Here is a 25,781-nt window from a genome sequence, read left to right on the forward strand (position 1 = left end):
TAAATGGATGTCAGATGAACTAATGAGACATGTGGCAGAGAAGAAAAATGCATGGGATACATATAAATTAATGGGTGACATGGAAGTCTATGATAGATATAAGCTGGTCTGTAACCAAGTCACAGAGGAGATTAGGCAGGCAAAGGCAGATTATGAGAAATCGTTGGCAAAAAGGATGCAAAGAAAAACAGGAAAATTATTCTTTACCTGTGTAAACTCTAAAAGGAAAGGGATGAATCAGATTGGTCCACTTGATATTGATGGTTCAACTGTTGATGATCCTGCTCAGGTAGCTAACAAACTAAATGAGTATTTTGCATCTATATTCATACATGAGGAGTTATTCAGCAAGGGGAATGCCAGAGGTGAATTAAACTCTGGCAGTGAGCTAGATGATTTTGTAATAAATGAGAGGAAAGTGGAGGAGAAATTGTTGAAGATAAACATAAAAAAGGCACCTGGGGTGAATGGGATCTATCCAGTTATATTAAAGGATGCAGCAAAGGAAGTAAGCGAGCCCTTAGCCATAATTATGAGAGCTTCCTTGGACTCAGGGGAGGTACCCATGGACTGGAGATGTGCAAATGTGACCACAATTCACAAAGCAGGATCAAAGGGTGACAAGTAATTATAGACCTGTAGTTTAACTTCTGTTCCAGGGAAATTAATGGAGGCACTGCAGGATCATCTTGACAAGACTTCAGTTATAGCTCGGACACAGCATGGTTTTGTTAAGGGGAAGTCTTGTCTGACCAATTTGATTGGATATTATGATGTGGTCACAAAGGAACTGGATGCAGGGAATAACTTTGATATCATATATTTGGACCTTAGAAATCCTGCTGCACAAATTGGAGCAGTGTGGCATTGGAGGCAAATTTCTGCTATGGATAAAGGGATGGTTGAGTGGGAGAAGACAGAGAGTGATAATCAATGGACACTGCTTTTCATGGACTAATGTTATTAGTGGAGTCCTTCAGGGTTCAGTGTTGTGTCCATTGTTGTTTTCTGTATTTATAAATGATACTGATGATGGTATATCAGGCTTAATGTCAAAGTTTGCAGACGATACAAAGTTTGACAGGGTAGTTAAGGACACTAATGACAGTATGCTGCTGCAACAGGATCTAGAAAAGTTGAGCAGATGGGCTGAGAGGTGGCAAATGAAGTTTAACATTGATAAATGTAAAGTACTACATATGGGAAGCAGTAACCCCCAGAGTTGTTGTTTTGGTTTTTAGGGGCATTAGCAACTAAGGCCATATTGCTCCGAGAATATGCGGTGGTCAATCCCTGACCTTTCCGCATCCTCCGTATTTGGTGGTGACGGGCTCAAACCCCGGTGTAATCAAGAAGCGTGTGCTATGCACTGCTGCTCCTTCCCCCCTGGCTACAGAGGTACCTAACCCCAGAGTAATGTATCAACTCTGTGGTACTACACTGACAGTGGTAGAGAATGAAAAGGCCCTGGGAGTAATTGTGCAGGCAGATATGAAGTTTTCTGAGCAGTGCAGATGATCTGCAAGAGTAGCTCACGGTGTCTTGTCAATGATATACAGGAATTTTTTTAGCAGGGATAAGAGAGTGATTATCCCCTTGTATAAGGCAATGGTCAGGCCACACCTTGAGTACTGTATACAGGTCTGTTGGCCTCATTTTAAGAAGGATGTAGAGCTGTTGGAATGAGTACAGAGAAGGGCAACACCATTAGTGAATGGAACAAAGGGTTGGTTTTATGAAGAAAGGCTTAAATTTTGCAAATTACAGTGTCTGGAGACTAGCACCTGCGAGGTGATCTGATTGAGGTGTATAAAACCTTGAATGGTTTGAGCATGCTCAATATTGATGGGATTCTTCCTCTTGCTCAGAATAATCACCTGAGAGGGCATAAATTCAAATTGTGGAAAGACAGATATAGAATAGATGTGCGGAAGTTTGCCTTTAGCCAGCGGGTAGTTGGAACAGACTTGGTGGAGGCAGATAATTGTAATTGTGCAGGCAGATATGATGTTCTCTGTACAGTGCAGACGGGCTACAAGAGTAGCTCATGGTGTCTTGTCAATGATATACAAGAATTTTTTTGTAGCAGAGATAAGGAGGTGATTATCCCCTTGTATAAGGCAATGGTCAGGCCACACCTTGAGTACTGTATACAGGTCTATAGGCCTCATTTTAAGAAGGATGCAGAGCTGTTGGATTTATATAAATTGCATTTATATAAATGCAATAGTCAAAAAATGGAAGAATACTTTCTTCCATTCTTTGACTGTGGTTTTAAAATTGATCAACTAACTAAATGAAATACTTTATTATTTGCAATTGATCAAATAATAATAGCACTGAATGAAGACGAACTTCAAAGATCAATTTTTATCTTAAATAATATTGCTAAAACATTTGGAATGTGAATTTCAAATGAAAAGTCTAAAGTTATGGCATTTAAAGGTAATTATCCAATCAGAAGAAAAATAGAAATAGAAAATACCATCCTGGAATAAGTAAATTCATTTAAGTATCTTGAATGTTATCTTTCTTATTTTGATTGGAAAGGTTTAATTAACAATATCCTAAACCCAAATAAAGTTCAAAAGTATACAATGATTGGTTTGGTTTGGTTTGGTTTGGGTTTTATTGGCGCATCAGCAACTGAGGCTATAATGCGCCAAATACCGGTCATACGTAAAAAGTTAAAACATTCAGTGACCTAAGTAGTTAGGCCACCATGTCCAGATATATAAAAAATAAGTCAATAAACAGATATCAATAACATAAATTTTAAATACAATTAAAAACTTTTATTGATTTAAAATACCTAAAAACAGCAGACACGTTGTCATTGTCGGATAAAATCAGACTGAGTGTATAAGGCTCAGTCAGATGATTAAAAGCGGTAAAACGGGTGCTGCTAAAATCTGGACAGTCAATTAAAAGGTGTCTGATTGTTAAAATTGTGCCACAGGACACACACATAGGAGGGTCATCGGCCCTCAGCAGAAACGAATGAGTTAAATGACTGTGTCCTATGCGGGTCCGGGCAAGAACAACTTCCTCCTTACGATTCCTGTGCAGACTAGACTGCCACGGTTCAATTACAGGCTTTATATGATATAATTTATTCGCAGTCTGTCTATTCCACGAATCCTGCCATTGGGAGTGTATCTTCTCGTGTATTATTTGCCTGTAGTCTGTATAGGGGACTGAGAGGCAGCGGTTATTATTGGGAATTGCTGATTTGGCTGCGGCGTCAGCCAAATCATTTCCCATAATCCCAATGTGGCTGGGAATCCAGCAGAAGCGGATATCATATTCACGTCTATGGAGGAAGTGAATCTTCTGCTGAATACTAGACAGAACTGGATGAGGATTATATATTTTTTTTTGATTTGGTAGTTGTTGGCGCATCGGCTTCTGTGGCCATATTGCACCTCCCAAGGTTTTTGCAGTACTTTGATCCAAGCCCGAGGCGGGAATCGAACCCGCGACCTTTGGGTTGCCAGGCAGGTACTTTACCCACTCGGCTAGCCCGGTCGGTGAGGATTATATCTCACAGATATTAAAGCCTGTAACATGCTAAGAGAGTCGGAATATAAAATGAACCGTTGGTATTGGCATTTACTAATGTGATCCAAGGCTAACTCTACAGCGTGCAGCTCTGCAGTAAATATGCTGCATTCAGAGGGAATCTGCTCTGATATAGTGTTGTCTGTAAAGACAGCAGCAGATCCCACATATGATTCAGTCTTTGAACCATCTGTGTAGACTGGCGCGAAGTCGGAATATTCAGTTCGGTGTGCTGAATGAAGCTGCAGGTAGACACATGATGGAGTGTCCGACTTTCCCCAATTTCTAAGAGACAAGTCACATGCCGGGACACGAGCATGCCAGGGTGGAAAGGGTTGCTTTGATGTTTGGGCAACCTTGTCTACCTTGATATTAAGTTCTTTGAGTAGCTCTTGGAGACGAATACCAAAAGGACGATTGGCAGTCTTACGGGTATTGTATAAATTTTCCCGTCGTGGCTCAAAAACGAATGGCCACAAAGGATGGTCTGGCAGGGATTTCAGTTTTAAAGCATACTTTAAAGACAACTGCTTACATCGAAGCAATAACGATGGTTCGTTTGCTTCGACGTATAAGCTCTGGACAGGAGATGTGCGATATGCTCCATTAGCAATACGTAGGGCCTGATGATGGACGGGGTCCAGCCATCGAAGGACACTGTCTCTGGCTGAGGAATATATCTGGGACCCATAATCAAGTTTGGATTGCACAAGTGCACGGTAAAGCCGAAGAAGGGTGCATCTGTCTGCTCCCCAAGATGTAGAGGAGAGGAGAGCGAGCGGAGAATATTAAGCCCGCATGTGCACTTTGTGCGGAGTTGACGGATGTGATCCAGAAAGGTCAACTTTTTATCAAATACGAGTCCCAAGAATTTTGTGTCCGCTGCTACTGGAATAGCATTTTGTCCGAGCCTTAATTCAGGTTCAGGATGAAGATTACGCTTACGACAAAAGTGTACGCAAACGGTCTTCTCCGGCGAGAACCTGAAGCCATTTGCAAGTGCCCAGGAGTTGAGGCGATCAATGGCTTTCTGCAGTTGTCTTTCAATAACCCTCATGTTGCATGACTGACAAAAAATGCTAAAGTCATCAACATAGAGGGCACTGTTTACAGTTGGAGGAAGTTGTTCTGTGATTGAATTTACTTTGATGGCAAAAAGCGTGACACTTAATACTGATCCTTGTGGTACTCCCTCCTCTTGGCTAAAGGAACAAGAGAGTGAGGATCCCACACGAACTTGGAAAGATCGATTGGCTAAAAAGTTTTTAATAAATATGGGGAGTTTCCCCCTAAGACCTAGGCTATGCAGATCTTTTAAGATGCCAAATCTCCAAGTTGTGTCATATGCTTTCTCCATGTCAAAGAACACCGACACCAAGTGTTCGCGTTTTAGGAAAGCATCCCGGATGGATGTTTCCAGTCTAATAAGATGGTCCAAAGTGGACCGGTTCCTTTGGAAGCCGCACTGAATATTGGAGAGAAGGTCATTTGATTCTAAGTACCATATTAAACGAGAATTGACCATTCTCTCCAGGATTTTGCACAGACAGCTAGTCAGAGCAATTGGACGATAATTGGTGATGACTTTTGGATCCTTTCCTGGCTTAGCAAAGGCAAGAACGATTGCCTTTTGCCAGGAATCCGGAAACTGCCCTTCAATAAAGATTCTGTTATACAGAAGGAGCAGATAATCCATAGATTTTGGTGAAAGATGTTTAATCATTTCATAATGGATGCCATCTGGTCCAACAGCACTTGCTTTGGAAAGAGTGAGGGCTCTTTTCAGTTCCTGAATAGTGAATGCTCCGTTGTAGGGATAGACGCTCTTAGACTTAAAATTAAGTGCCTGCTTTTCGAGTTTATGTTTCAGGACCAGGAACTCTGGGGAATACGAAGATGTTGCAGAGATGTTAGAGAATGTTTCCCCAAGAGAATTAGCTATTGCAGTTGGATCTGCAATAGTGCATCCATTATAATCTAGGATTGAAGAAGGGTGGGATGTGTATTTTCCCTTCATTTTCCGGATTTTATCCCAGACTACCTTAAGAGTTGGTAGACTGGTTAATAGATGATGTAAAACGGATCCACGATTCCTTTTGACTTTGACGGCGGATATAGCATGCTTTGGCTCGTGCGCGTTTAAAGGCTATAAGGTGGGTCGTGGTAGGATATTGGCGGAATATCCCCCACGCTTTGTTTTGAGCCTTTTTTGCTGCTGTGCATTGTGAATTCCACCAAGGTTTGGGAAATGGTGGAAACCAGACAGATGTTTTTGGAAGCTGCTTGGACGATAATTTCTGTGATGTACATTACTGCATCATTGATCAGCTCCCGACTGACTGTACTAAGGTCAAAATTTGCCTGATGTTGGAAGGCAGTCCAGTCAGCCTGATCAATCTACCACCGTGGTAACCTGGAGGGAAGACATGGGCTCCCACTGTGTAACAAGGTTATCACAGGGAAGTGATCACTTCCGTATGGATTCTCCTCCACTTCCCAAGTGAGTGAAGGGAGTAGAGAAGGGGAGCAGATAGAGAGATCAATGGCAGAAAAAGTACGGGTAGGCATGTGGAAGAAGGTATTTGTTCCAATATTTAGAAGGGAAAGGTCATTGTCATTTAGCATACGCTCTATGACTCGTCCCCTTCCATTGATGTTAGCACTACCCCACAGAGTGTTATGTCCATTAAAATCCCCGAGAAGTAAGAAAGGGGGAGGCAACTGCGTTACAAGATCATCAAGGTCTTCCTGGGAGATGTCAGTCCCAGGTGGCAAATAAATAGAGCACACAGTTAGTAAAAATCCCACTGAAAGGCGAATTGCAACAGCCTCTATGCTGGTTGTAACTAGCAAGGGCTGAACTGGGGTCTGGTTGCCCACAAGGATAGCCACTCCTCCATGAGCAGGACCATCCGCAATTCTATCCTTTCGAAAAATTGTGATGTTATGCATGGTGGGATCATCATTTGCTTTTAGATAAGTCTCCTGCAAGCAAAAGCAAACTGGCTCGTGCTTTTGCAGGAGGGCCTTGATGTCATCAGTATTTCGCCGGAATCCACGACAATTCCATTGTAGGAATTTAGCCATTATTTTGGCTTGGTGGGTCTGTCAGGCGGCTACCGAGGTGCTGAGGGCTTTATTTTGTCAGTCTTGGATTTATCTTTTTTGGGGAAGAATGGACGCTGTCCGGTGTCCATTTCTTCCTCCGCAAAGAGTTCCAAGACTGATTCATCTGGTACCTCCTTGTGTTCGACATCCATTGTTTCTGTTATTATTGTTGGCTCTTTACCACTTGGTTTTGGTAGTGGTGGAGCATTAGGAGGTACGGATATAGGAGTGGCAGCTGACTGAGTTTTCTTGGTGGGCTTTTATGAACTCAATAAATAGCGTGCAATCGGAGTGAATGACTCTCTTGGTGGTACAGTCATCTCTGTTTGTGTACCGATAGTGCACTTCGCAGAAACCTTCTGGGCATATGAAGGCTTCCCGCTATTTATTGGTTGCATGCGTTTTATAGCCTCTGGGTAGGAGATATTCAGCTCTGTTTTTAGTTTTTGGATCTCTTTTTCATCCTTCCACCGCTGGCATGCTCTGGAGTAGGCAGGGTGCTCTACTTGGCAATTTATACAGATCGGTTTGGAAGCTGAACATTCCTTGCTCTCGTGATCTTTCGAACCACATCGAGCACAGGCAGGGTTACCACGACAAGCCGTTTGTGAATGACCGTATTTTTGGCATTTAAAACACCTCAGTGGGTTTGGGATGTAAAGCCTCACTGGGCAGTTTAAATAGCCTGCCTTGATGGAACTTGGAGGCCGTGGGATGTTAAATGTTATGATGAGAACTCGGGTAGGGACGAGATTCCCATCCTTCCTCATTGATATTCTCTTGACAGCCGTCACTCCTTGGTCTTTTAGTTCAGAGCAGATCTCTTCTTCAGAGACATGAAGAAGATCCCACTCTGAAATGACTCCTCGCGAAGGGTTCAAAGTTTTGTGGGGTGTTACACTGATCGGTATTCCCCCTATGGATGTCGCATTCAGGATTCTTTCTGCTTGCTTTGCACTTGAAGCTTCGATTAAAAGATTGCCAGAACGCAGCCGTTTTACAGATTTTGGTGATCCTGCCAGCCCTTCTAATCCTTTCTGGATAAAGAAGGGTGACATCTTCCCAATTGACTGCTCTCCAGTAGAATGGAGAATGAGGAAAAGCGGTGTTATAGATGGTGTTTTATCCTCAGTTCTGGCTCTTTTTGCAGAATTGCTCTCACTCTCATCTGATCGATTAGGTAGGGGGCTTGTTGGGGGCCCAGAAGAAGGATTTAAATTACTCATGAGAGTAAAGAAAAAATGTCTGATGCCTAAGTACCTCACCCACCACGGAGCCCTACGAGGGGACGCCCACTCGTGAACTAGCAGGTACTGCGTACACGAATGGGACGCCGAGTTCGCTTAGAACACCATACTCACGTTACCAATAAGTCTTTATCCCGTCCCAGGACCAAAGGGAGGGAGACTTATTGGAACGCAGTTGACCCTCGCAGTAAGAACCACCCGCCGATTGATCCCAGTCGGGCCGGTCCGGGACCACCCGTCTTGTCGAAGCAGGGGCCAAAGTGGTGTATTAAGGCTGGGCCCCTCAACCACCAGGATCCCCCTTTCCGCATTCCACAGGTCGCGGCGCACGGCTGCACACGCTGGATTCCAACAATGTAACCCTGGAACCAAGGTATGGGCGTTAGATCCCAGTGATGCTAATCTGGAAACCCAGCAGCATCACTGGGAGGTCCCCTCACCACGTACAGGTGCCCAGGTCAAGGGGCATACAAGGATAAAAGCTTATAAGGTGATAGCAAGACTGACTTTACTCTATGGAAGTGAAACACAGACAATTAAATTAAAAGATGAGAAAATGATTGAAAGTGCTGAATTGAAATTTATTCGCTGAAGCAGTGGCTATAGATTACTAGACAAGAAGAAAAATTCTGATATTCACAAAGAATTAGGTAAAAAAAAAAAAAATGGTCAAGTGCAGCCATTATCAACCCACTGCAGGATAGAAGCCTTCTCAACGGAACAGGCCGGAACAGGCCATCTGGCCTAAATCCTGAAAAGGATTATGACGATGAGACTAAACCGATGTTATCGTCTGTTGCATTCTTGCACCAATTAGTAAATTGTCTGCCACACCTACCTGTCAATCAATATATCGTTCTCAACTTCTATTCCAAACATAAACACTCACCGTCTGTTTACCGAGTGAGCAGCAAACCAGTTTGACTGGTAAGTTTCCCGAATTTGCTGTGGTTCTCGTGTTGGCTTTCTTTACCTTCACTGCAAAATCTCCTCCCTTTATCCTTGAGAGTAGTTATCTTTAAATAAATCACACATCAATATACTACCATTGCCACTTAGTTGTTCCTTAATCTGAAGAATACATGAAAAATCATGTATTCTGATACATATCTGCTGATAATGATATCAAGAGTAATACTTTCACTAACATGCTAGTATAGAAAAGTTGACCAGTGAATTTATAAATGTTCTGCTATGGAGTGAGCACTCAATCCACAAGTTTGAATCAGTATCTGGAAATTTAAAAATTCTTCATGTTAAAAACATTCTGATTAACTGGACTACTCTATCTGCATACTTGTTCATCATACTCTGCACATCAATTGGCCTATAACATACTCTTATCCTCATTTCCTTCCAGTGTTTACATCCCAAAAGACTGACTGCACATTACACTGCCAACCTGGGTCAACTGAATGTGCTGTTTTATAATTATGCTTTTTAACCACCCAGCCAAGCAGAGATTCTTCAGAGTGACCTAGATAAACTTTAGGGATGGTAAAAAAAATGGCAGCTATTCTTTAATCCAGCAAAGTGTAAAGTATTACACCTGGGGAATGGTAACCCCAATAACTTATACACTTGCTGGAGTTGAATTAAAGCCAGTAGTGGAGGAAAGGGACTTGGGTGTTACGATACAGTCAGACATTAAGTTCTCCAAGCATTGTAGACAGATTGCAAGGAAGACCCATGGTGTCCTATCGATGATTTATCGAACAGCAGAGATAAGGATGTCATAATCCCATTATATAAGGCTATTATTAGACCACGCTTGGAATACTGTAATTCATCTGTGATGCTACTAAAAAACATTGACAACTCTATAAAATGCCTTTATTATAATAATGTAAAAATAAAAATATAAAATAACGTAAAATTATATGTGTACTCATCGTATAAACTGATGAAGGTGGCTGAAATGCGATAAAATATAAAGTTAAAAACGCTAAAAAAGATGTTTAAAATCACTAAGAACCACTAGAACCGGAGCTTTTGGCAGCAGCAGCCACCTTCATCAGCAATAATGGTTACAGGCTATCCGACAATCTATATATATACATATGTCTCAGCAGGTCCGCAACATGAACTATGGCATCTGTGCATGGTTCACTTCTCGTGCATTGGAACTGGAAATTTTTAAGTAGCATCACAGATGAATTATAGAGTTCCTGACTCCAGAGGCCTCTTCAATGGAATACTGTGTTCAAGTATGGAGACCACACCTAAAAATAGACATTGAGCTTCTTGAAAGGGTCCAAAGATGAGTAACTCACCTCATGAGATCGGCAAAAAGGCATTCATATGAGGAAAGACTTCGAATATGTGGGTTGCAGAGCTTGGAAACTAGGCACCTTAGAGGAGACTTGATTGAGGTGTTTAAGACTCTCTGAGAAGAATAAGTAAAATGAATGAGGATGAAATTTTCATGGTTATAAAAGATTCCAGAAGTAGGGGCCATAATTTCAAGTTACGAGGGAGATGTTTAAACTGGATTGCAGGAAGTTTTATTTTAGCCAGCGAGTTATAAATTACTGGAATAAGTTACCTACATGGGTGGTAGAGGCTGACAGCTTGGGGAAATTCAAAGGCCAGCTAGATAATTAATTATCTACGGGAGGAGGGAAACGTATAGGTTGTCTATTTCCTTTTCTCTTATTTTATTTTTTTTTTTAAATTTTCTTCTCATTATTTTTTTTTTTTTGGCTGGTGCAACATAAGCCATAGGCTTCCTTGCAGTGTGTGGTCATTGTTAATACTAATACTAATATTTATGAGGCCAAGAGAAAGACAGTAAAAAGATGAATACATGATACTAAATAGATATTAACACACTAAGATGATCATAAATAGAAGTTAGGAAAGACGGAGTTTTAAAAAACATTTTTAGAGAGGATCTGATCCTATGTTTGGCTAGATGAACACAAAGTAGTAAATAAAATCAGTTATTAAAATACACACCCTTTGCTTTGGTTGACGTGGTGGCATTATTCTTCAGAACTAATCTAGAATGATAATAAATAAAAATTAGTTTATTTATCATAAAAGTATTGCTGCACAATAATGTTAATATGAAATAACAAAATATAATTAGATATTTCTCCAAAAGAGTGATGCAGTAAAAAAGAACATATGAAATAAAGCACATAAATATGGTTACAGTATGACAGACAACTGGGTTTCCAGAGAAAAACAATTAACAATTACACTAAATGTAAAAGTATGTTTTGACATAAAATATACAGCTCTTGTCCAAACAGTACCAGGACTGAGCTTATAAAAAATAATAGAAGGTATTTACAAACTAATGCCATTTTTTCCTTCAAAGTAGTCTCACTTTTCTTCAATTTAAAGTTGCAAACATCACTGGAGGCTATTTAAGCAACTCCATAAGCCAGTTTTCGGAATATTGTTTATCTAGTGGTAAGCAATTCAGAAAATAAGGTGGATGAGATAAAACATTGACTTGTCTTTTAGCCAAAAAAGTTAGATATACAGTGATGCGTGTGAGTATGCATTTCCATCCAAGAGGAACCAATTTCATAATTCCCTCACCCTGGGGCAGTAATGAAGAATAAGCATGGGAAAGCACTGTAAACCATTCTTGTAGAGTCTTGATTAAAAGTCACACTAGCAGGAAGAAACTCCTTATGCACAACCCCTTTTACACTTGAAAAAAGAAAAAGCACTCAACAGAGATTTCACTTTAGATTTCTCAGCACAAACCTTTTTTGATGGTGGGGTGGGGGGGTGATAAAGCTTTCCTCCAGTCTTGACTCGGATGCTTCAGTGAAGGTTCATATTGAAAGACTAGCTTTCATCTCCAGCAATAACATTAAGTGTAGGCACACATGCTTTGAGTGACCGTGGTTCACTCTCTGACTACTAAATAAGGTAATTTTCTTATATGCTCTCTCTCTGACCATGTGGCCATCCCAGAGTTTAAACAGAAAATATTTATTTATTAAGTGAAATTTGCAGGTCAGCACTTACTGCACACTAAGATTCCTTTTATTCAGGTGTCAGGCTATGAGGAGCTAACTTTGTATAGTATTTTTTTTTTTTCCCAAATCCTCAATAAAAATTTGGTGACAACTGTTTTTCTGTGGCACTTTTTTTTTTTCTCGCTATAGTGTCTGAACTCGTAACCATTTTCCAATTGTCTGTGATCTGCTCACTACATAACCACCATTAGCCCAACCCTGCAGGAAATGAAAATTCTCTCAAGCCAACTGGGTTAAATTTCAGTCAGCCTGGATGAGAAAATTACATGACTTCAGCCCAGCAATTATGATACAAAAATTCCTAGGCTCTGTCAATGTTTTCATCCTTATGATCATTCTGTTTCATAACATTTTCTATTTTGAGCCCTGGTAAGAAGAACAGCTGCACTGTAAATAAATTAGCCACAACCTTATCCCTCAAGAGAATGCAGTACAAAGTTGCCTGGACCTTGAATCATCTTCATCACTCTCCTTTCCATAGTGAAAACAATCAAAAATTAACTGCAAATATAATAATCCAATAAAGCTTTAACAATGTAAACTCTTGCAACAGATTATGCATCTCTCTAAAAACTATTTAATGTTTACCCATTCATCTCTGTGTCACACCAAACTAATATTAACCAAAGCATGCTAGTGTGAGACTGACAATCGGAAAGTGTGCCTAGAATAAATGTATAAAAACTGGCACGGTAGTATGGAACTAAATCTGCTTCATGTCAGAAATTACATGAACAGCTACCAATTAAAAAAAAAAATCTGTCCTGAAACTTTTTGAAACATACCTTATATCAATCAAGAAAACATATACAAGAAAACATAATAACAAAGTTTTAAGATGATGAAAATGAAAAGATGCAAATTAAGAAACACATTGATCGACATCATGCAAATTAACTTGTATGCTTATTAATAAAAAACACTGCCAAAGGTAAAAATCACCAATTAATGTTAGAAATGAAAAATGAAGCAAGAAAGTAAGTTATACAGCATCAGCCAAAAAAATACTTCCCACATCCATCTCTTCTAATTATTTGTCTAATTTTTCCTTAAATTTATTAAACTACTCGCTTCCACAAAGCCATAAGGAAGTGTTCCACAAGCAACTATTCTCTGGCTGAAAGCAAATGTCTACATTTCATTTTCATATAAGGAATGGAAAGAAAAGCAGAGGAATTTATAGTTAGCAAAGCAACACCCTTTTTACAACATGCCATTCCATTCATCCTTTGCCTGCCCTTGAAAGCTATAAAAGAAGAAAACAGAGGATGAAGAAAAGTAAAAGTCCTTGCTCAATGCAATGTTTTATTTGAACAGCTGACATGTTCTGAGATTCAGCATTTCTTCAATATTCATAATTTCATTACATAAATTGGACTTGTCTCTGTTACTGATTACAAAGACAATGTTTTGAGCATTATTTGTGGCCAAACAATATAACCGATGTTGAAGTTTGAACAGGCAGGATGCATTGCTAATAAAAAAACAAAAAGACAATCCCTCAATCCAGGTAGAAAAAGGGCTTCGAACAGATGCTAGAATATTGTTCTGGTTCATCGTATGCATCAGCAATATCAAGTATATGCATTAAGTGCCTTCAAGATTAACAAAATTAATGACGTATTATCAACATGTATTATCCTGATAAGCAGATGAGCATACTGTTTCATAAAATTTTCCATTTTGAGCCTGGTTACAATGTGGATTGTGTTCTACAGCAACATGTTCGAGAGGCGACCAGAGGGAGTAATACTCTTGATTTGATTATCAGCAGTGATTATTCATGCATTAAGAATTTGCAGATAAAGGAACGACTGGGTGACAGTGATCACAATGTACTGATATGGGTATCAATTAAAGATGTAACTACCATCAAGGCTAAAGGGAAAGGCTTTTGCTTTTGTAAAGGTGACTACAGGGGTCTCAGACAGTTTTTAAATTCTGTACAGTGGGATCAACTGATGATGATCCCAACATTGAAATCTAAATGGGAAGCCTTCAGGGACTTAACCTTGGAGGCTACTAGGCTTTTCATTCCAACTAAGAAATACAGTTCAAGGTTTAGGCCGAAATGGATATCAGATGAATTAATGAGGCTCATGTCAGAGAAGAAAAATGCACGGGATGCATATAAATTATCAGGCGACACAGAAGCCTATTGCAGATATAAGCTTGTCTGTAATCAAGTCACAAAGAAGGTTAGGCAGGCAAAGGCAGATTACAAGAAAACTTTGGCAAAGTATGCAAAGAGTTCTTTACTTATGTAAACTCTAGAAGGAAAGGGATGAATCAGATTGGTCCATTTAACATAGCTGGTTTGACTACTGATGATCATGCTCAGGTAGCTGATAAACTGAATAAGTATTTTGCTTGTTTGTTTTGTTATTTGGTTTTTAGGATCTTTAGCAACTAAGGCCATATTGCTCCGGGAATATGCGGTGGTCATTCCCTGACCTTTCTGCATCCTCCGTATTTGGTGGTGACGGGATCGAACCCCGGTCTAATCAAGAAGCGTGTGTTACATACTGCTGCTCCTTCCCACCTGGCTACGGAGGCGCCGATAAGTATTTTGCATCTACATTGGCACAAGAGGAGTTATTCAAGGAGAAGAATGACAAAAGCTTATCAAACAGGGAGCTAAGTGATTTCGTAATAACTGAGAGCAAAGTGCAGGAGAAATTGTTGAAGTTAAATATAAGGAAGGCACCTGGGGTGGATGGGATCTATCCAGTTATATTAAAGGAGGCAGCAAACCCTTAGCCATAATTATGAAAGTTTGCTTAGACTCAGGACTAAAGATGTGCAAATGTATCCCCAATTCACAAAGGGGGTTCAAAAGGTGACACAAGTAACTGTACACCTGTTAGTTTAACTTGTGTTGTGGGGAAAATAATGAAGTCACTGGTTAAAGAAGCATTGTAGGATCATCTAGACAAGACTGCAATAGTAGTTAAGAATCAGCATGGGTTTGTTAAAGGGAAGTCTTGTCTGACCAATTTGATTGGATACTATGACGTGGTCACAAAGGAACTGGATGCAAAAATTAATTTTGATATCATATACTTGGATTTTAGGAAAGCTTTTCATACTGTTGCACATGGAAGACTGCTGTATAAATCGAAGCAGTATGGCATTAAGGGGAAGTTGCTAAAATGGATAAAGGGGTGGTTCAGTGGAAGATGACAGAGAGTCACAATCAATGGACACTGTTCTTTGTGGACTAATGTTATTAGTGGAGTTACCCAGGGTTCAGTGCTGGGTCCATTGTTGTTTTGTGTATTCATCAATGATATTGATGAGGGAATATCAGGCTTAATGTCCAAGTTTGCAGATGATACAAAGTTGGCATTGTTGTTAATGAAAGTAAAGGCAGTATGCTACTGCAACTGGATCTGAAAAAGTTGGGCAAATGGGCTGAAAAGTGGCAACTGAAGTTTAACATTGACAAATACTGCATATGGGTAGCAGTAACCCAAGAGAAACATACGAACTGTGTGGTATGCAATCAGCTATGAAGTTTGCTGAGCAGTGCAGATGGGCTGCCAGAGCAGGTCATGGAGTCTTGTTAATGATATATAGGAATTTTGCTAATAGGGACGAGGAAGTGATTATCCCGTTGTACAAGGCAATGGTCAGGCCAAACCTTGAATACTGTACAGGTCTGGAGACCTCATTTTAGGAAAAATGTAGAATTGCTGGAATGAGTATAAAGAAAGGCAACATGATTGGTGAGGGGAACAAAGGGGTGCTCTTACCAAGATAGGCTTAAGTTCTGCAAACTGAAGTGCTTGGAGACTAGGTACATGCGAGGTGATCTAATTTAAGTGTATAAGGCCTTGAAAAGGTTGAGCAAGCTCAATGCTGATGGGATTCTTCCTCTTGCTCAGATTAAGAACCTGAGGGGGCATAGATCTACAACTGTGTTTGTATTCTACAAACACAGTTGTAGAATACATGTGCAGAAATTTTCCTTTAGTCAGTGGGTAGTTGATTGCTGGAACAGACTTCCATCTCTTGTTCTGAAAGTTTATAGCTTAAATATATTTAAGGCTGAGCTGGACAAGCATTTGGAGTGGAATGGATGGGGTTTTTTCTTTTTCTTTTTTTGGCCTGATGCTGCATAAGCTTGCTTTCTTGCATCATATGCCTCTGCTAATGCCAATGCTAACAGATCTCCAATATCAAACTGTGTTTATCAATGCACACATTAAATTCTAGAGAATATGGCACATTTATACAACAGTTTTGTTGATAACAGTACCATCAAAGAAGAAGAATATATTCTTGACTTGATGAAGTGACTGTTGATTCAATATTCAACCAGTATTCACTGAATCTCTGTCCATACAAAAAGGTCACATCCTTATCACATAAAACAGTTACAAGGACTGGCACATCTGGAGGTAGGAAAGAATCAGCCTTTCTGCCACTGATTTTAGCACAAAGTTGTGGATGATTCCAAATTTATAAACTGCATGCATGGGTAGACAGCAATTTCTGATCAGACCAATTAATTCCCAAATTGGTCCGACTAAGAATTACTTACCTGCATAATCTACTTACGTGGCCAAGCAGATTATGCAGGTTTATAATCCAAACTAATGGTCCACATGTTCTAATAAATCATTTAAATACATATTTGTATGCAACCTTTTTGTAAGGTAATGCTCCCCAATTTTCTTAGATAATGATCTTCTGGGCATGCAAACAGCCACATGGCTAAAATATAATAGAGAATCTGCCCATTACTTCTGAGACATTGAAGCAACTCAATTTATACTATATCCAACGATCTAGGAGGTCCAATGACCAAACACATCACAATTTGCAGATATCAATCCTATCAATTTTTATACACGGAGCTACACAGAAGAGAAAGTTTATGAAAAAGCAATAAAAATACAAAACAATTAACAGGTTGCATACTCTGCTTAAAATCTGTAACACTCTGCATATGTTTTGGATGTTATTGATCTTGCAGCAAGGTTCAAGGCAGCCACTTTGAATGTTTTGCTACAAATTTTTCTGGAACACTTTTTTTTTTTTTTTTTATGAAATGCCTAAACATGAAACATATTAAAATCTATAGTTCTTCATACTGTATATGGGTTGTAGGAAATTTACGTAGATTATAATTTTCATGAAATACATGTGAAGGAAGACTGCTTCAGAAAACAAAAGTGGAAGGGATGAGATGAGGGAAGAGAAAGAAAAAGAAGGGATAAGAAAGAGAAAAAATGTTGGTTCTGTGAGTTTTTTTGTTGGACAGTGCTGCTTGCTGCATGGGCATGGAAGAGAGTGAGAAAATTACAAATAAACAGAATTCAGAAGAACACTGCTCACGGCAAACAACAAAAAGTGAACCTCTATGAGACAGAGAGTGTAAGAGATGAGTCATTAATTAACCTGACTACCCTCTTAACAAATGTTTTGGGGGCACCACATGAGATATGGGAACAATATTCCATAGTAGGGTGGATTTTAAATTTGTACAGAGTGGGTAGTTGTTAAAAAGAAAAGTAATGACAAGAGCAAAAAAGGAAACCATTTTCTGGATGAAGAGGAAGCAATATTTGTGACACGCTTATGCCACGAGAGATTAGAAATTAGGATAAATCCTGGCAGAGATATAAGAAATTGTCTAGAAATCCAAGTATCATCAAAGATGAGCTACGTAGCATTAGCATTAGTAGAGGCATATGATGCAAGAAAGCAAGCTTATAACATCAGCCAAAAAAAAAAAAAAAAAAAAAACCCTTCCCATTTTACCCAGTCATTCATTCCAAAAAGTTTGTCTAGTTCTGCCTTGAATTTATTTAAGCTATCAACTTCCACGACAGATGAAAGTGTGTTTCAGCAATCAACCACCCATTGGCTAAAGGCAAATTTCCATACATCTCTTCTATAACTGTCTTTCTTCAATTTGAATCTATGGCCCCCCCCTCAGGTGCGTAATCTGAGCACATGACAGAATCCCATCAGCAGTGAGCTTGCTCACACCATTCAAGGCCTTATACACCTCAATCAGATCACCTCGCAGGTGCCCAGTCTCCAGACTCTGCAATTTGCAGAACTTAAGACTTTCTTGGTAACAGCAACCCTTTGTTCCACTCACCAATCTTGTTGCCCTTCCCTGTACTCATTCCAGCAGCTATATATCTTTCCTAAAATGAGGCCTCCAGACCTGTATGCAGTACTCAAGGTGTCTTTACCCTTGCCTTATACAAGGGGATAATCACCTTCTTATCCCTGCTAGCAAAATTCCTGTATATCATTGACAAGACCCCCATGTACTACCCTTGCAGCCCATCTGCTCTGCTCTGCTCAGAAAACTTCATATCTAACTGCACAATTACCCCCAGGTCTTTTTCATTCTTCACTATAGTGTAGAGTGTAGTACCGCACAGTTGGTACGTTACTCAGTAGACCCTTTTTGGTGAAAAAATAAGACAGGACTGATTTTGAGGGATTAAAGTTAACAAAGTTTTATTTTCCCCACTAAAGGATTACATGCAGATAAGCATTTAAGGCTGAATTGGGGGATATTCAAGATGATGAAGTTGTTTGTGCAGGACAAAGGCTTCTCAAACTGGAAGGCAGAATGTAGTGTGCTGTCATTAGCACTATGATATAAAGAGGTCGGTCAGTGGATAAAGGTCATTAATATACAAGAAGAAAGGAGTCAGAGAAAGAACTGAACCTTGAGGAACACCAACAGTAGTGAAGTTTGAAGACAGAGAGCCAGCTACTTTCATTCACAGCAAGCAGCCAGAAAGAAAACTGGATACCCAATCACAAAAACAGTTGGCAATCAATAAGACAGGAACTTGTTTAGAAACATTTATGCCAAACATGATCAAAAAGTTTAGAAATATAAGAGCAACTTCTTGAGTTTTACAAAACTTTTCCATTGAATTTGTCCAGAGGTGAGTAAACATAAGCCAATATATCACCTAGCAAAATCCATACTGTTGATCAGATGGAAATTCAAGATAGTTCAACAATTGAAAATTGATGGATTTCTGCATTACTTTGGAAAAAGTACAGGTAAGAGAACAGATCAATAATTGGATTGGTGAGATTTATCAGCCTTTTTAGGAACTCACTGGATTTGAGCAAATTTATAGTACAGAAGGAAAAATACCACTGGGGGAAAAAAAGTGTAAAAAGGCAACACAGAACTGGAGCAAACTCAGGAGCACAAGTTTTGAAAACAACATCAAGTAGAAAAATACCATCAATACCTAGAGTTTTCTTGGCATTAGTAGAGGGTATGACAGGATGTGGTTTACCAAGAAAATCTATAGAAGAGTTAGAAATAAAATAGGATACTAGTAAGTTAGCTTCATCTTTAACTCACAATGCAATAAAACCATCACATTTTTACAGATGGAGGAAATGTAGCTGGAGAGAAGCTGCAACCAATAACTCTATCAAGAGACTAGAATGCTCAACATATATATGATATTACTACCACTTGAATAAGAATCAAGTTTTCTATTCTTGGCCTATTTAAAATGAAGTTTGGATTCATTAATACCTATTTTACAACTGTTGCGAGCTTTAAGTGTAGACAGAAAATGAAGCTGGAGATTTGGATGCAAGCTAGATTTTTATAAGCTACTTTACTTTTTTGTTGAATAATTTCGATTTATTCACATTGTCTTCATTACATTAAATTTCTTACCAGAATTTGATAAAATGCCTATACTTTTTTACATCTTATATGACTGTTTCCAATAATGAGGAAGTGACTACAAAATGTTAAGGCAATTATTTGTAGTTGCCTTAACTCCCTAAGCTCCCAAAAAAAAAATTACCTCCACCTATTGAACTACAGTTATACTGTAGTTCAATAGAAAACCCTGTACAAGTCAATGACTGAACAACTATATGCAAGGATCAAAATGGAAAATTTCTGTATCAGAACACTTGTCAATAAAATATCCCATTTTAATAATCAAATATATATACATTACTAATTCATAAGATGAACCACAAGCATTCCATGCACATTTGTCCATTCCAATCCCTTAAAGGGGAAAGAACAGATCTGTTATAACATCAGATTACTCAAAGAGATCTGTAATAATATTATATTAAAATTAAATGATGCAATAAATGAAAATAAAACTGTAAATCTATTGAACTACAAGTATTATATTAAATGATATCACCGACTGTCTTTAAAAGTTACAGCTGTGAATTACAAGCTCCAAAAAAGCATAAGTGTTTGCTATTTTATTTACTTAATTGTCATATTATATTGTACTTTATAGTTCTAGTTACAATCGTTATTTTTATTTTTAATTTAGATAGAATTTTTATAGGTTACTACTTAATATACGTAAAACCGTTGTTTTGTTCGAATCTTGCAGCCATTGTTTTTGTATAAAGTGTCTGGTAGGAATTCAAATTTTTAATTGTGGTAACTAACGTAAAACTAGACAACATAATACATATCATTGCATTTAGGAATCTAATAGATAGTGTAGTATTGATAATTAATTAATTAAATTTATTAATCTTATTAATTTTCATTGTTCATTTCAATATCATGCCCCAGACTGGAGCAGCAAAGCAATGGGCACAAAGTAGCAGGAGTGCTGTGACTCGGGGCAGAACCGAGGGGGGCAATTCTCTATCACATCACAGCCTAAAAAAATGTGCAACTTGTGAAATGTTTGTGGAACTCTCTGGAACAGGACATGATCTAGCCAAGGAGGATGTCTTTGTGTGTGTGTGTGTGTGTTAGGTGCAGAAAGTGTCAAGATATTAGGCACCAACTCAGCATTCTGATGGGCACTTATGAGAGTTGGAGAAGTCGGGTAGATACGCTTGGAGGTATTAAAATGGGGAACCCATCAAGCTCTCAGATGCCCAACTCAATGCCAGAGCTCACTCTTTTGCAAAAAGCAACACAGCAGCAATCTCCAAGGCAGAATATGCTGGTTCCACAGGTTTTAGTTTATGTGGGTGACTGTATTGTCAGGGAGACGGGTAATATATTGTGTAAAAAGTATAGGTGGAATAGGACCAGAGTATGTCTGCCAGGGTAAAAAATGTTGATGTTGTAGAACAAATATCATCTTTTAAGGGCACAAAGGGTGACATTGTTGTACATGCTGGCACTAATGACATTAAGAGTAGGAGATTTACAAATTTACTTAACAAATATAGGTTAATGTTGAAAAAAAGTCATGAGTTAGGGTTAAATTTGAAAGTTTCTGCAATTCTGCCCAGACACGATAGATGAGCATATGATGAGAGCCTTAACAGTCAATTTAGCCCTAAAGGGACTGTGCAAGGCTCATGAGGAAGAATTTTTCTCAGCATGGTCTGTGCTTGTTATCAGGAGAGACTGCTTCTACAGGTATGGGATACACTTAAATAGAAAGGGGTGCAAGAATATTTGATAATGCTAATGAGGCCGTGTTAGGTGGGCCAGAAAACTGCTAGCTAGGGGGTTTTCACAGACTAAAAGATGAACAGTAGCCACAGGCAGTGGCGAAAATGATTCTTGCACTGCTTCTATTAGAATGAGTAGCAGCCTGTAAATCAAGTGGCTCGGGTTTTCAGGGACTGGTGGAAGTCATCACGAAACCAATAAATACATAGGCTGTGTTAGGGTAACTAAGAATAAGAATATGTGCATGTATACTAATGCTAGAAGTATAGTAAATAAATTTGAATTTGAAGTGCTGGTCAAGACATCAAAGGCAGATATTGTTGGGATATCAGAGATGTGGTGTCATGTAGATATTAGGAATGCAGAATTGGAATTTGGGGAGTACAATATGTATAGAAAGTACAGACAGGATAGGAAGGGAGGAGGAGTTATTCTGTTAATTAAGTTCGTTGTTTGTTATTTGGTTTTAAGAGCATTAGCAACTAAGGCCATATTGCTCCGGGGATATGCAGTGGTCATTCCCTGACCTTTCTGCATCCTCCGTATTAGCATTAGCATTAGTAGAGGCATTTGATGCAAGAAAGCAAGCTTATGCAGCATCAGCCAAAAAAAAAAAAAAAACCCACTTCCACTTCACCCCTCTGTTCATTCAAAATACCTGTCCAGCTGAGCCTTAAACTTATTTAGGCTATCAACCTCCACCACAAGGGATGGGAGTCTGTTCCACCAACCAACCACCCGCTGGCTAAAGGCAAATTTCCTCACGTCTATCCTACATCTGTCTTTTCTCAATTTGAATTTATGCCCTCTCAGGTGATTATTCTGAGCAAGAGGAAGAATCCCATCAGCATTGAGCATGCTTAAACCATTCAAGGCTTTATATACCTCTATCAGATCACCTCGCTAGTGCCTAGTCTCCAGACACTGTAATTTGCAAACTTTAAGCCTTTCTTCGTAAGAGCACCCCTTTGTTCCATTCACTAATCTTGTTGCCCTTCTCTGTACTCGTTCCAGCAGCTCTACATCCTTCTTGAAATGAGGCCTCCAGACCTGTATACAGTACTCTAGGTGTGGCCTGACCATTGCCTTATACAAGGGAATAATCACCTCCTTATCCCTGCTGGAAAAATTCCTGTATATCATTGACAATACTCCATGAGCTACTCTTGCAGCCCGTCTGCACTGCTCAGAGAACTTCATATCTGCCTGCACAACCACCCCCAAGTCCCTTTCATTCTCTACCACTGTCAGTGTAGTACCACAGAGTTGATACATTGCTCTGGGGTTGCTGTTTCCCATGTGTAGTACTTTACATTTGTCAATGTTAAACTTCATTTGCCACCTCTCAGCCCATCTGCTCAACCTTTCCAGATCGTGTTGCAGCAGCATAGTGTCAGTAGTGTCCTTGACAACCCTGCCAACTTTGTATCATCTGCAAACTTGGACATTAAGATTGATATACCATCATCAATATCATTTATAAATACAGAAAACAATAATGGACCCAACACTGAGCCCTGAGGGACTCCACTAATAACATTAGTCCACGATGAGCAGAGTCCATTGATTACCACTCTCTGTCTTCTCCCGCTCAACCACCCCTTTATCCATAGCAGCAATTTGCCTCCAATGTCACACTGCTCCAATTTGTGTAGCAGTCTTCCATGTGCAACAGTATCAAAAGCCTTTCTAAGATCCAAGTATATAATATCAAAGTTATTCCCTGCATCCAGTTCTTTTGTGACTGCATCATAGTATCCAATCAAATTGGTCAGGCAAGACTTCCCCTTAACAAAACCATGCTGTGTCTGAGCTATAACTGAAGTCTTGTCTAAATGATCCTGCAGTGCTTCTTTAACCAGTGCCTCCATTAATTTTCCTGGAACAGAAGTTAAGCTCACAGGTCTATAATTACTTGTGTCAGCCTTTGATCCTCCTTTGTGAATTGGGGTCACATTTGCACATTTCCAGTCTATGGGTACCTCCCCTGAGTCCAAGGAAGCTCTCATAATTATAGCTAAGGGTTTGCTTACTTCCTTTGCTGCCTCCTTTAATATAACTGGATAGATCCCATCCACCCCGGGTGCCTTTCTTGTGTTTATCTTCAACAGTTTCTCCTCCACTTTACTCCCAGTTATTTCAAGATTCTGTAGCTTACTGCTAGAGTTGAATACACCTCTGGCATTCCCCTTGCTGAATAACTCCTCATGTGTGAATGTCGATGCAAAATATTCATTTAGTTTGTTAGCTACCTGAGCAGGATCATCAACAGTTGACCCATCAATATCAAGTGGACCAATCTGATTCATCCCCTTCCTTCTAGAGTTTACATAAGTAAAGAACTCTTTGCTGTTTTTCTTTGCATCCCTTGCCAAAGATTTCTCGTAATCTGCCTTCGCCTGCCTAACCTCCTTTGTAACTTGGTTGCATATCAACTTGTACCCAAATTCCAGTCAATATCTGGGAAATTAAAATCTCCCATTATAAGACTCTCTGATTTACTGGCCCACTCTATTTCCCTGTACAGTTCCTTATTATATAGGCCTATAGCACACTCCTACTCTCAATTTTGATCTCCCAATGCTTATGTCACACCAAACTGACTCAACACTGCACTGTCCAGCGATGTCAACTGGCTTCACTTCCTTGGTTTTTATGTGTTTCTTAACTAATAGCATAACCCTTCCCCCCCTTCCTATCCTGTCTATCCTTTCTGTAGACGTTGTACTCCCCAAATTGCAGTTCTGCATCCCTTATATCTGTGTGACACCACGTCTCTGATATCCCAACAATATCTGCCTTTGATGTTTTGAGCAATACCTCAAATTCATCAAAGTTATTTACTAAACTCCTAGCATTGGTGTACACGCAAGTATACCTGCACCTGTTTCTATTCTTAGCTACCCTAACACAACCCATGTGTTTACTTGTACAGCAATGGCTCCCAGCAGTCTCTGAAATACCATGCATCTTGTTTTTCAGGTTTCTGCTCATTCTAATAGAAGCAGTGCAAGAATCTCTTTCACCTCTGCCAGTGGCTACTGTCAATCTATTGGTCTTGGTGGTCACGGGCTTGACCCTGATCTAATCAAGAAGCGTGTACTACACACTGCTGTTCCTGCCCACCTGGCTAAGGAGGCGCCACTGTTAATTAAGAAAAACATAAAATCTAAGGAAGTGCATCCAGTTGGCATAGATGGACAGTACAATGTTGAGTCAGTTTGGTGTGACATAAACATTGGGAAAGCAAAAATGAGAATAGGAGTGTGTTATAGGCCTAATGGCATTAATGAGTATAATGAACAATTGTACAGAGAAATAGAAAGGGCCGTAAATCAGATTGTATTATAATGGGAGATTTTTACTTCCCAGATATTGACTGGAACTTGTGGTTTGGTCACTCGCACACTAGCAAGCCTTTCGTGGATTTATTGGATGATTGTTTTCTGCAGCAGCATGTTCAAGAGGCAACCAGACAGTTTAATACTCTTGATCTGGTTATCAGCGGTGATTATCTGTGCATTAAGAATTTGCAGATTAAGGAACCACTAAGTGGCAGTGATCACAGTGTACTGATGTGGGACTTACTTAAAGATATAATTACCATCAGGGGTAAAGGGAAGGGTTTTTGCTTCCGTAAAGGTGATCTCAGACAGTTTTTAAATTCTATACAGTGGGACCAACTGTACAGAATTTAAAACAGCAAATTCTAAGTGGGAAGCATTCAAGGAACTAATCGTGGAAGGTACTAGGCTTTTCATACCAATTAAGAAATATTGTTCAAGGTTTAGGCCTAAATGGATATCAGATGAACTAATGAGACTCATGGCAGAGAAGAAAAATGCATGGGATGATTATAAATTATCAGGCGACACAATTATAAATTATTGGGCGACACTGCCAGAATTTAATGCATTTCCTTCCCTGAATAACTCATGTGTAAATGTTGATGCAAAATACTCATTCAGTTTGTTAGCTACCTGAGCAGGATCATCAACAGTTGAACTATCGATAACAAGTGGCGCAATCTGATTCATCCCTTCCTTCTATAATTTACATAAGTAAAGAACTCTTTGCTGTTTTTGATTGCATCCTTTGCCAATGATTTCTCGTAATCTGCCTTTGCCTAACATCCTTTGTGACTTGATTACAGACCATATCTACCACAGGCTTTTGTGTCACCATTTCATTTATATGTATCCCATGCATTTTTCTTCTCTGCCACATATCTCATTAGTTATTCTGACATCCATTTAGACCTAAACCTTGAACAATATTTCTTAGCTGGTATGAAAAGCCTAGTACCTTCCAAGATTAATTCTTTGAATGCTTCCCATTTAGAATTTCCTGTTGGTAACATCATCAGTTGGTCCCACTGTATAGAATTTAAAAACCGTCTCAGACCACTGCAGTCACCTTTACTAAAGCAAAAACTCTTCCCTTTACCCATGATGG

At 39.3% G+C, this 25,781-nt stretch overlaps 1 protein-coding gene across 2 annotated transcripts in view; it reads right to left on the reverse strand.

Annotated features, from left to right (window-relative positions):
* Positions 1–25,781, reverse strand: part of LOC150089255 (dynein intermediate chain 2, ciliary) — a 317,847-nt gene that overhangs the window by 286,377 nt on the left and 5,689 nt on the right. For both annotated transcript variants that reach the window (XM_090388583.1, XM_090388589.1), the window contains one exon: positions 10,875–10,918. In XM_090388583.1, coding sequence (XP_090244709.1) covers positions 10,875–10,901 — 27 coding nt within the window. In that variant the 5' untranslated portion in view covers positions 10,902–10,918. The remainder of the gene's footprint in view (positions 1–10,874; positions 10,919–25,781) is intronic.

Source organism: Mastigoproctus giganteus, chromosome 2 (genome assembly GCF_048544385.1).
Source record: "Mastigoproctus giganteus isolate SK-2022 chromosome 2, ASM4854438v1, whole genome shotgun sequence".
Classification (NCBI taxonomy): Eukaryota; Metazoa; Arthropoda; class Arachnida; order Uropygi; family Thelyphonidae; genus Mastigoproctus; species Mastigoproctus giganteus.